The 12,967-nt window shown below is 36.7% G+C and overlaps 1 protein-coding gene across 1 annotated transcript in view; it reads right to left on the reverse strand.

Moving 5' to 3' along the window:
- Positions 1–472: 472 nt before the first annotated feature.
- Positions 473–12,967, reverse strand: part of TXNRD1 (thioredoxin reductase 1) — a 34,638-nt gene continuing 22,143 nt past the window's right edge. The window contains exons 10-15 of the mRNA XM_033059147.2: positions 12,234–12,310; positions 10,452–10,608; positions 8,957–9,064; positions 7,501–7,596; positions 5,251–5,385; positions 473–2,180 (exon numbers count right to left, since the gene is read on the reverse strand). Coding sequence (XP_032915038.2) covers positions 2,118–2,180; positions 5,251–5,385; positions 7,501–7,596; positions 8,957–9,064; positions 10,452–10,608; positions 12,234–12,310 — 636 coding nt within the window. The 3' untranslated portion in view covers positions 473–2,117. The remainder of the gene's footprint in view (positions 2,181–5,250; positions 5,386–7,500; positions 7,597–8,956; positions 9,065–10,451; positions 10,609–12,233; positions 12,311–12,967) is intronic.

The following is a 12,967-nucleotide window of genomic DNA, read 5'->3' on the forward strand; positions in this document are numbered from 1 at the left end:
GACATGACCCATAAGAATAGATACGTGTAGGTTTAGCCTTGCAAAGCCAAGTTCATGTATATCTTTATTCCCTCCAGGAAATAAAGGATCCTCATCTCCAGGATGAGACTTTCTTACTCACCTGCTTGAAAATGCTGCTATCCATGTGCTTAAATATGAGCAGCTACACTGCCCAACAGCTCAGGAACCTGCACTCCTGGGTTTTCCGAAGTTATATGGATAGCAGTTGGTGCAAATAGTGAAATATTTGTTTCTTAATTATCTTTTATTTTTAATTATGTCCTTCTCAAATGTTTAACATGCAAAACAAATCCATGTGAAACTCTGTTTTTCAGAGAAATATCCACCTTCAAAATGTGAGAGAAAGGCAAATCAGGCTGGATTTATCAGGTTGCCCTCTTCTGGCCCTTGAAAAAACAGCCGCCTTGCTGTCACCTGGTGTCTGCTTGGAAGAGGCAGCAAAAGGAGCATCTGCTTGTGCAAATCGATTTATTCATTAAACTGGCCAGAAAAATACCATCACAAACCATTCTAGATACCATACAAAACATGTTTCAAAATCCTTCAGTTATGTATGGATTTATAAAAATAACTACAACACTATTTTAGAAATCTCAGTAGAAATATAAGAATTTGTTACCAGGTAGGAATATAGACATGAGGTATTCTGCCCACAGGAATTCTTCTCCTGTTCACACCACACTACTGAAAACCCCATTCTGAAAAGCTCCATTCTGAGCTCCCCAAAACCATTCAATAAACGTAATCCTAACCTTTCTGCTAAAAGAGAGGGAAATGGAAAAACAGATTAACAAATACATTCATTTCCATTACAAAGAGGTATTTTTGCCATTTCTTGACAAATAAATATGCAGTTTATCCAACACGGGAGGCATATTCAAGAATCTTGTATTTTAATGAAAACCTCTGCTTTAAAAGTATTGTTTCCTTAATTAAATATAAAACATACAACACATAGAACTAAACAGAACTTTTGGACCCTATCTACACTACAGAGTTTTCACTACTGGCTTTTGGAGTTTGGCTGGAGGGTTTGTTTGGTTGTGGTTTTTTGGGGGATGTTGTTCGGTTGTGTCTGTTTTTTTATTCTAAGGGCTCACTAATCTCCAGGAAATCTCAACACTTTTGTGTTCAAAGTGGCCTGTTCAACATTTAGACCTGAAACAGTGCTCATGACAGCTCACTTGGAAAGAAATAAACTTACTCAAATTTAATGAAATTGCACAGAGTTCTTGGAAGTACAATTCATTCAACATTGGAATTCTGTCAGCTCCAAATTAGATTAATTATAATCACATAAGCTTCAAGAAGTGCTAAGATCATCACGTATGTGTTATAAGCATGATTTCAGGGAAGAAACACAATAGCTTTCTGCATCAAAAGCCTCAATAAATTATCTTCCTTTCTCACTGAGAAGAATGTTTTCACAAATAAGGTTTCCTAAATAAAAAGTCAGAACAGAGTAAGTTTGGAAGGCAAGAAATATGTTATTTTAGGTGGTACTAAACTTTTTTCCAAGGCTATTTTCTTTCTCATGATCAAACAAGCAGAACTTGCCCTCCATAGGAATGTGAGCTGGTAGCATGCTCACGAGGAGACCTTGCACTTGCTGCATCAGAGCACAGGACTATTTTATCTGATACAATTACATGAACTTGGGGGGGATTTTTCTGAGTTGGGAAGTTCTTTGTTCTGGAAAGAACTAGAAAGGAATGTTCAGGAAAGAAAGTAGAGAGGAATAAAGCCAAACCAAAACAGTTGTTGTCCAGCTGTGCTAGCAGTTCTTCCATCACTGCCCACCAGACTATGCAGGCTTCAGGCTATGACTTCATGAAAGCATTCATTAAATGCCCTGCTAATCACCAACTAGACAGTCAAGATTCCCATTGCATTGCTAATTGCCAGACAGGCACCACAAGTGACCAATTCCCACAGAGCACTCCTCCTTAGGATGATGGAATGTCCAGGTTAAGCTCTACACAGTTCTGCAGGTGTCCAAGGGTGACATCTCCCAAAACTTTCCTTCTGAATTGCAGGAGTCAGACACTGTGATGAAAATCAGTCTCTGGCAATAGCAAGAATGGGGGAATTTAACCTCAGCATCCACTCACAGCGATGTTTTCACCAGAACGCTTAGTCACAGACAGGGTGGTGAATACCTTGAGACAAAGAAGAAAGAAGACTCTTAGCGTGGCTATTTTCTTTTTTTCCTGGAAGATTAATTTGGGCATGATGCTCAAAACAGTAGCAATTTTTTTAAATAAGAAAATAAGGAAAATCATACATTTTAAATCCTTGCCATTAAGCAGCACACATGCATACAAATAACTTTTGTTCTCTTCATTTAGCTTATGTTCTTTTTACAGTGGAAAAGAAAGAATTAAGGAAGTCACACAGCTCTATACCACCTCTCTTCTTAATGCTCCTAAGTTTTTACACTGGGAACAAGCTCAGCAATAATAAAGTCCAGTACATCCAATGAATAAGTGTCTTTATGGCTCAAAGAAAACTTCTTTGTTTGAGAAAGTGAAGTTAACTCAAGGCCTGAGCATTTGGAGAGAATTTTGCCTTTGTGTCTTTCTAGACATTATAGAAATGTGGAAGTGATTGCTGATGAAGATATTGTGTCTGGGATTTGTGTGCTCTCGACAATAGCTTGGAAAACACTGAGTAGAATTAGTTTGAAAAATTCCAGTCTTTACTGCTTTCAAGTCACATTAAAGAAAATAATATACATATATATATATATTATTCCTAAATAATTATTGTAAAATTAACAAATTGAAATTTGGGACGGACAATTCTACAAAAATTTGTTTAATACTTTACTATGCAAATAATTGCATGGGTTTGCATACATATAATATAGAAAGGAAAAAAGGAAATCAAAACCACTGCTATCTAAATGCTTCAAAGTTGCAATAATTAGTTGTCATCAAAGCCATCTCTCAGGAAAAATAAACTTAGCATAGAATAAAGTACATACACATTTCAGCTATGCAAATAACACTGAAGTATCTGAAGATAATGGGGATCAGAAAGACCTATATTTCTCTAAGTAGAAGCTTTGCTGCATTAAGGCTGCTAGCAGCTCTTCAGAGAATAATTTATAAACCTCTTCCACTTTCTATAAGCACGTAAAGCATTATACACAAATCAGGAAGACAAATGCATGTCTAATATACATGCCAGAACAGTGACTTATCCAAAAATAGTGTCTGTCTTGAGAGAGGGGTTTGAAGACTTTATTTCTGATCCACAGCCTGACAACATATAGGAGTCTTCATTTATTGTTATTTCACTTCAAAAGACCAAGATTAAAAATCACAGAATTCATCTGCTTTCCTCCTGGCCAGGCTGCAAGCTCCAGGTGTGGGAGGGGACCACACTGCTCCCTAGGAAGCCAGCTGGAGTCATTGGATAATTGCTGGAAACACTTATTTTTGGACAGATTTTGTTTGTTACTTCAGTGAAGACAAAAACTTAAATCCAAAGGCTGGAAAGGCATCATTAGCTACCTGGAAGAATCACCTCAGCTTTCAGAAGACAATTTCTCTCAATCACAGATGATCAATAGTACCCCCTGAATGTCAAGCAGCACAGTGCAGTTGAGGCTGAGATGTAATTCTCTGTAGGGTTGTGTTCCTACCAGTTCTGTGCTTGCAGTTATTTGAACTTAAACTTGCGAGAAATTCCATTGAGCTCCTGTTTTCTGCAGAATAAAATGCTGCTCCAAGAAGAGAAGGGAAATCTAGCTCTAATTTGTAAGCAGTGAGAATGAGACCCTTGGTCTTAAGGTTTACTTTAAGTGGAATTAAACCATGTTTCACAGGAGATTTAATTAATTAGTACTACTGCCAGTGAAGAAGTCAGCACTTGACCCTGTAACACTGCACCTTTCCTGTTCAAATCAGACTTCATTTTCCTTAATTTTACAGGGATGTAACAAAAATAACAATTATATTAGCCATCGTTCTATTCATCCAATATACTCGTTCCTCACAAATCCCAGTTTTCAAGCATTTTTCTAATCAAAGAGTGCCATCTTGCACTTTGATTTTTGTTTACTGCTCAAGAGATTAAATTAAGTAAAAGCATAAAAAACTCTTTTGAAGACTGTCACTAAAAATGATCGCTGTTCCCTGGAGCTTTTAAATAGCTTATTTCTCCTGAGCCAATTTCTTCCTCCCCCACTCAAACAAATATGATTATCTGAAATTACCTCCCTGAATTATGTCTAATCATCATTCTATTCAGTTTCAATTTTAGCAGCTCAGATGTCCAGAATAAATTATGACTCTCATCATCTCTTCACACTGCATATGCTAATACCCCACTTGAGTTCACAGGTTTGAATGCCTCCCTCAGAGATCTCCACAGGGCCCTGGTAAGAAAAGGACCTGCTACCCCTCTTCAAAGGCCTCCAAAAACACCATTAGATGGTACTATGAAGACCAGAATATATATTGGGGATGCTTTGAAGATTATTCAGATTGTTAGCTGTCCATTCCATTAATGGAGTTCTTATTCCATTGCTTTTACTAAACCACCTTGAATATTGGAAATAAGAGAGGTGGATGTCACTTCTGCAGAGCACCGTGCTGGTGCACCCTTGTACTGGTCTACTTCTAACACAACTATAAACTGGTCCTAATGCTACTAAAATCAATCTCTGACTTACATCTGGGAGGACCTGTCCCACACCTGCTAGAGAAAAATGAGCTCTTCATTAAAGAGGAACAGTAACATAAAAAGAAGAAGAAATATTTGTGTGGCTTCATGAATTGAAGGCCTACAGGATAAAGAAAAGATCTTTAAGAGGAGAGAGTTTAATAGAAAAACTGTCATGTAGCTGGTCCCCTTTCCCAGCACCAGTTTGTAATCCTATTTTGACTACACTAATCTAGCTTTGACAACCACTGTAGTAGAAATAGTATTTGAAGCCTTCATAATCTTGAGCGGGATAAAAATTCTATACTCCCCAGTAGAGAGAGAAGTGGATTAAGGGAAGCCATAAACTTTTCACAAATGAACACACACAAAAAATAAAATATCCCAGAGTAAACCTAAGTGTTAGAATTCTAAGTATTAAAACCAGATAATTTCCTCTCCTTTCCTCCCCCCTACCTTCTTTAATAGGGCTCTGTGACTCAGATTTCCAACAATTTACCCCAGAATGCCATGAATGCAGGACTTTGAGGTGACTTTGAGGTGACTTTGTATACAAACCTCTGCACAGACAGGATGAATTCCTACGGTGCTGTCCAGCTGTTCTTTTGTCAACCCACATTTAATAGCAGCTGCAAACCCTTGAGTGACTTCTCCAGCATTTGGACCAAGGATATGGAAACCAATGACTCTTTCCTAAATGCCAAAGATAATCAAATGCAAGCATAGTCATGAATTCAGTTCTCTTTAGACAACGTGTAAAGTTTTCTTATTCAGAGTATATAATTTAATCAGCTCATAAATTAATGTAAATAATGTAAAATGTGAATCATTAGCACCAACAGATGTGACATGGTGTAATTTTGTTCTCTCTCTCTCTAAAGATTCAAGCAGGAACTCAGGAGTCAGCTTTCTTACAAAGTTTTGTACAGGACTACATCTAGAGCATACAAATTTAACACACCCTATGGTCTGAGCTCAATTATATGTGTCTGAAATTTTATTCAGGTGAGTTATTCCACTATTGCCAACTGAACACTTGCCTAAGTAAAGGTAAGCATCCTGCATGAAGGTTTTTGGTACAATGGCCTGTGGTAGGTGGCTACATGGTCTGTCTCTGTTGAAGAATTTTCAGTTTGATAATCGCTCACAGGAAAGGTCCACAACCCGTGGCCAATCAGACATAGAAAGAAGTCTATCATAACTGAACTGCCAATGACTCTTGTGGCAGTGTTGATGCTCAGTGGGAGATAATACACTGAGAGACTGGCAAAAACCCCATCCAGTTACAAGGAAGGTACTATTCACACTTCTATCTATCCTCCTGTTCAATGGCAGAACACATCACACTGCACATACATCCTCAGAAAACATCCAGCAGAACAAGCTGTACTGAACTGACCTGCTTTTCTTAAAGAGAGAAACATGAAAATTTAGCACATCAATTGCTGTGGGCTTTAGTGGCCTTCAGGGAATTAATCAGATTTTGGTAAGCATAGCTGTAGCCCAGTAGAGTATCAAAAGTTACCTGCTCTTCCTGCTAAATGTCACATATACTGGGTATAGTGGATATTACTGAAAGATTATTTTTTCAGTAAGTCCGAGGACTGAGATTTACCACAGGTTTTATTTAGATAAGAAAAGCTATAACTGGGTAATAAGTAAAATGGAATTATTCTTATTTTCCTTTAAAAGTATGGACATATGTCAAAATAAAACCATATTAATGAAACCAAGGCAATGAGAGTTTTAAATAGTTACTGAACTATTTTTTCCCAAGGTAACTTTCAACACTATCCCTAGATGTTTTAACACATTTCAAATGTTCAGGACAAGAAGTGAAAATAAATTAATGAAACACTTTAAATCACCATTAAACCTTTGCATTTTCTTAAGTAACGTTGGATTAGAGCATAGCCAAAGGTTCTAAAATACCTTCCACTCTACTGCAAACTCCTCCAGAAAGAGGAGATGGGCAAAACCTGACAGGTTTGCACATTTTGCAAAATGGTGACATAATGCATAGAAAGACTGCAGGAAGATGAATTTGTATCTAAGAAAAATTAATATAGGTAAAGTAACTCTTGTTTTTTTTCTCGAAGGACAGATAGTTATGCCACCAGGAATACATAGAATATTATGCTTCATAATAATTTATATTATTAAAATCAACTAAATTTTATTGAACAGATGACCATTCTGAGATGGGCAGGGCACACCAATTCTTATAACCAGTTACTAGTTTTGCTTTTGCTTCAGCAGGTACTGCACATTTCCATGGTCAGGAAATTTGATCCTAGTCCAAGGATAATCCTAGCATTATCACCCTAAATGGGATTTATCCTGTTAGAACAAGCTCAAGAGTTTTACGAACACAGGTGAATTTGGAGAGGTTACAAGCTGTGATGGTTTCTGAGAGACTTCAATTTCAGAGAGAAGAGTCTCCCAGAAAAGAATGTCCAGGTTTGGGGAGGAGACAATAAACCAATAAAATTCCTAAACATTTTCACATGCATAGCTTTGCTCATTTCTCAAAGTTATTGAACAGTCTTAAAGATCTCTACTTCTTATTTTACATATTCAGAAGAAGTACCACATACAAATAGAAATGGCAGAATTCTGTATTTTACTGGGAGTTGGTTTTGTATACACAGAAATATGCATCACTATAAATATTTATTACACTTCAAAAGGTAGGCAAATTTAAATTAATTTTAATTTGCCAAAAATAACCTATTTATAGCTGTTGTATCATTAACATTTCCTACAGTAAACATATAGATATTGTTTTCCCTGGAAAGATGCACTTACGTTATCTTGAATATTGCAAATTATCTTTGCATAGCATTTGTTGTTATCTCTGGATGGCACAGTCCACTCCAGTGGCCAGAAATTACTATGGTACACCTGGAAATAAAACACAAGTTAAAAAAGATTGGAATCATTTCCAAGCAGAGAGCATGATCTTCCAAAAGCTGCTGGATTATTCTAAGTAATGAACTAAGTACACAGCATTTAGAGTATTTGAAATCATGATGATACTCTTTTCCCTTAATGAATGCCAAAGACAGAAGTCTCTACAAAACAAGTACTAGTGTCATCCAATAATTAGAAAAGGAGAAGCCATAAGAATATTACACTTCCAAGACACAGTTCACCATGCTCTTATTAAATTACAAAATCACAAGTGACTCAATAATCTTGCTGAGGCTTGCAAAAACAAAAGCCAATATAGTGACACAATAAAGAGGTCAGAATACACTAAATGAGGATTTAGCCAGAACACAAATGCTTCTGGGTGCACATTTTAAAAAATAAAATGCTTTGAAAAGCAAAAGCACATTTTTCCAGAATAAAGGGTCCAGTGTTCCACATATAACATCAAGAATTTCACTCAATAACAAAAATTTGACTGTGTATATACAAACTTTCTGGGCAGAAAAGCATGTAAGCCTTTTTCCTGTGGTTAGGTTAACAGTATTTTGCACACTGCCGTTTTGAGTTGTATTTGCTTATTTTTCTCCACAATCCAAATGAGAAAAGACCAGCTAAAAGTGGGGACAAGTTCTCAACTTCATGCACTACCACTTAACTGCTTATTTCTGCAAATAACGCTCCTCAGGAGATATTTGCAGGACATAAAAGTTCCGTTTATTGTGAGATTTCCTACCCTCATGCTTTCTGTAGTGTGTTCAGCACAGCATTTTGGAAGAACAGCCTCAGGCACTAAGTGCTTATATTTGTCTAATTTCACTCTTGACCAGTAATCCCAGGGAATGAAAAGGGATTACTCACATGTGTAAAATTAAGCACATACCTCTTTGTACAGTCAAAGTAAACAGGAAAAATGAGCATAACATTTGACTTTATAAAGTAAAAATCACTATGGTAAGGAATTTGCCATGCTGTAGGTACAAAAGCTCCACTTTGCCACTAAAACCAGTGTATTGCTTCCAGCACATATCCAGCTTAAATTTATCCTGAAGTATTTGCAGACACAAAGAAACCTTTTTTCCTCTTCTTTTTTAAACCAAATATTCTACCTTTAGACCCCTCTTTTCCAAAAATAGAACATATCTGCAATTAGAGCTATTGAAATTGAGGATTATTTTTATAACATGTCAGGAACAGCCAAGGAGGACAAAAAATGCACCTAGTCACCTTCTGCCCTTATATCAGAGCACAAAATGCTATTTTAATTGACTCTTAACATTATTTTAAATTACAGATTTGGAAACTAAAACCCAGATAAAATTAAGGCATTTACCTCAATGTTTTCCTCCCCAAATTTCTCCACTGCGGTCTCTTCAGAGTACCCACAGGCTCCATACTCCAAAGGAGTAAATACAGTAGTTGGAACATTCACATAGTCACACTGTACGGCATTCAAAACAAAACAGAAAACCCATACAACATCAGTAATAAAACCAGCACACAGCAGTCTGAAACACAGCAAGAAAAGCTTGATTATTCACAATTCTGAAAGCTCTTTTGTTTTTTTAAATTGTCTTAAATTTTATTTTCTACATATTTCAACTCTAATTATTTCCTTTGTCACTGGGATCAACTAAGACACTGATTACTGCTCTTGTTCCACCTATCCATAACACCTCATTACATTTCAATCACCTTCTCCCGATTTGTTAAAAAGGCAGTGTAAGCCACGTTCCCATTTTTTTAAAGCAGTTACTCGTTTCTTGGATTCAGTGAATAACAATGCTTCCTTTGGCAGCATAACAATTTTTGTACCTTGAGAGACTTATTTGGCATAAAATGCAAATTGAGACATATCCATAGCATTGCAGCAATAAAAAAAAATTGGCTTCTGCTACAGTTTCTTAAACCTTGCCTGGCTAATTCAATGACATTATGCCCACTGATTCAGGATTCTGTTAGGGCAATACTTGCCAACATAAACCAAACAACTCAATCAAGCTCTAAATCTGGCTGATAGTTGAACTTGCTATGAATACAGCAGACTCTGAAAAGGAGAAACCCTTATGGTCATGCTATATGGTTATAAAGGTGAGACAAGCACCCATATCAGTGTTACAATTCTTTAAAGGTACTGTCCTTTCCTTCTGGTTTAAACATAAGGTGTAAATGACTACCCACATTCCTCCCATTTGAACACCCACAACCTGGCTGAAATCCAGAACTGCCCTAGTATGAAACATAAACTGAATCCACTAATTCAACCACTCAGGTATGAACATGTGCTGAGTTATTGGTACATCTGATCATCCTTTGTGTCCATATTCAACTACAAATAGGACTGTGTATTACATTGAAAACATAGAGATGAGAAGTGAAAAGGATTGTGAAAATAGCACTGAAAATTAAGATCACGAACTCCTATTACACTCTGTTTAGTGACTGTAGGTAGGTTTAGTAAATGGCCTTTGAATTGGTGTTAAAGCACTTAACAGGATGGGAAAGATTGCTGACTTTTAGAGAAGGCAGTAGAATAAAAAAAAAGGTTAAATTATCTCTGTTAATTTCATTAACATTATACTCTGAGAGAAAATGAAACCCTCTTAATAGGAAAAAAAAAAGAGACTACTGTTTAATCCATAAGGTATTAAATTCATCCTACACAATTAGCTGAACACATCTGCAGTAATATCTTTGCTAGGGGAAAATTAAAATGATCATCAAAGCTAATCCTTAAAATTCTACTGGGTTTTCCATAAGCAAGCAGATTTGCACTCTGCACTTAGAAGCAGAGCAGTGACAGTATTTTGTGGCAACTGGTTCCTTACCTTAGTGGTTGCTCCAGCATAAAGCCTCCGAACTAACAACCTTCCTGCCTGGATTGCCACTGGTGTGAGCTCCAGCTTGTCCTGCAGGATATCTCCAACAGCATAGATATACGGCACGTTTGTCTGCTCCTCATCATTGACAGGAATTTTTCCTGTTCTGCAATTGGAATTAACAAGAGAAAAATCTAACTGTTCAGCCGTGAAGGCTGGAGGTGTAAATAACCTTGCAGGCCTCCTTAGCTTTAAGAGAAAGACTTGTATGTGAAGTATGAGGGAAAGAATTCATATTCATAATCTTACAGTCTTCAACAAGAGTATAAAGAAGGGCAAATTTGACCAAAAACTACAGGAATTCACACACTGGATAAGGAGGTAGGTTGAGAAGCTGCAATTCATCTCCTGAAATACTGAGGTGAAGCATAAACCTCTTCCTGAAGCACCCTCTACCACCAGCTGAGGTGTGTACTGGCAACTTTCAGGAATGACAGGAAGAGACATTTCTCCCACTCCATTTGTAGGTCAAAACAAATTTTCCACTACTGAAATTTCAGTCCAGTGGCTGAAGATGTTTATAGAAACTTATCCTTCAGACTCCTACACAGAGACAGGTCAAACTGTTATGCATCCTACCTAAGGGACAGCTAGCAAGCTTTTTAGCAGTAAGTGCACTGAGCTAATGGAAGTTTTAAATTTTTAATATTTCCTACTTCATCAATAAATGAGATAGCACAGTAATCACCACAGGAAACACACATAACAGGGAAACATAATCAAACACAGAAATAGTCACACAGTTACTTGAGAGATCAGTGGCAATTCCCATATTACAAATCCAACTTCCTCAATTTTGCGCTTGTTAAAAATTATAGAGTTTATGCTAATAACTTTACAGTTCATTGTATTAAGCTAGTAAAAGGTGTCCTGACATCAAAAAGATCTGTGCTGTTCTACAAGCTGCCAATTGGTCTGCCAATTCTGAGTGGATCAAAATTTCCACTTATTTGGAATATCACAATTAATCCCCTTAACAACATCAGTTACTGCATTCATATATAAAAGCTCTGCACTGGTCAAGGTCATGGTTCCTTATCTTTTCCTCAAAGTGAAGATCTCAGGACCCCCATGCCTGTAAGATGTTTTAGTTACCAATATTCAAAATGTTACTGATAGCTCCACTCCCTGGTGCAACAACCTCACTACATTAAACATCAAACACTCTCCTACAAGAAGACACAGATTGTACCCAAGGGTTGCTTCAAAGCAAGAAATTAAACCCTCCAAAATCTAAAACACATCAAGAATTTCACCTGGGAGTTTAAGGAATGCTACTTGACCCTTATCTCTCAAAATAACATATAGTAGCATCTAAATTAAAATATAAACAAAACTCACTTCTCTAAAAGCCTGTACAAGCAACCAGATTTTTGCTCCAAGAGGTGATAAAAGCAAGGAGATGAGAAAAAGAGAGTACAAGGAACAACTGACAGATCCTAGAAAACCCTGTAACTGGAAGAAGCTAAAATAGACCTGTAAATCTAGAAAGAATTAAACAGACACTTTTTTCTCCCAGGAATTAGAAAGTGGCATTTCAGCAACAAAATAGCAAATGTAGCAGTACAATGGGAGAAAATGCACTTATCTGCTACATGGTCTCACATCCAAGTGTATACAAACAGGAGACAAATTTTTCCTCAAAGCTTTTGGACCTCTCTGCACCACTACCATTGTAACAGTACATGACACAAGCGCAGCACTGAGTGGTACACAGGTATCTGTCCTTACTTTTCATTGATGCTCACTCCAACTTTATCCAAACCAATTTTTCTTGTGCATGGATCTCGTCCAATTGCCAGCAACACCTGCAGAACAGCAATGCACATAATTGATTTTTAAAGACTCAAAAGTGCATTTTCCTTTGGCTATTATCTTAAATATATACTAGAGATTAGTATCTAAGGCTTGGTCACAGCAAGGTGAATACATTGTTACCCATTGTATATTCATAGAGTTTAAGACAAGTCACATTACCACCATCACCTAACAATACCAGGTTTTAATGCTAAGATAAAAACCAGGCAAATAGCTTTCTATAGAAGAATACCCCATGAATATTCTAAACCAATCAGTTAGGGACAGATGCTTCATTTCCTTGCAGTTTTACACTAAGGTATTATCCCAGAGCAGGTGGCATCAAAACGCTCCATAATGAAAGGGTTCTTTAGGAAAGAAACTCAGATGCTTAAGCAAATAAAAAAATCATAAAATATATATATATTTAATGTGAAAATATAATTTACTTATATAGACTCTCAGCCAAGTCACTGTCAAAAAATATTATGTTTTAATATTATTTGTATGAACATTTGCTCACACCAGGCCAAATTCTTACCCATCCTATCAACTCTGCTATTGTAACAAATCAAGTTCCAGCTTTTGCTATCATAAGGAAAATTGCTATGTGCTTTGTAGTCTTGGACAACTGCCCAGATAACTATATAGTGCTTCTCATATGACAA

Source organism: Catharus ustulatus, chromosome 4 (genome assembly GCF_009819885.2).
Source record: "Catharus ustulatus isolate bCatUst1 chromosome 4, bCatUst1.pri.v2, whole genome shotgun sequence".
NCBI lineage: Eukaryota > Metazoa > Chordata > Aves > Passeriformes > Turdidae > Catharus > Catharus ustulatus.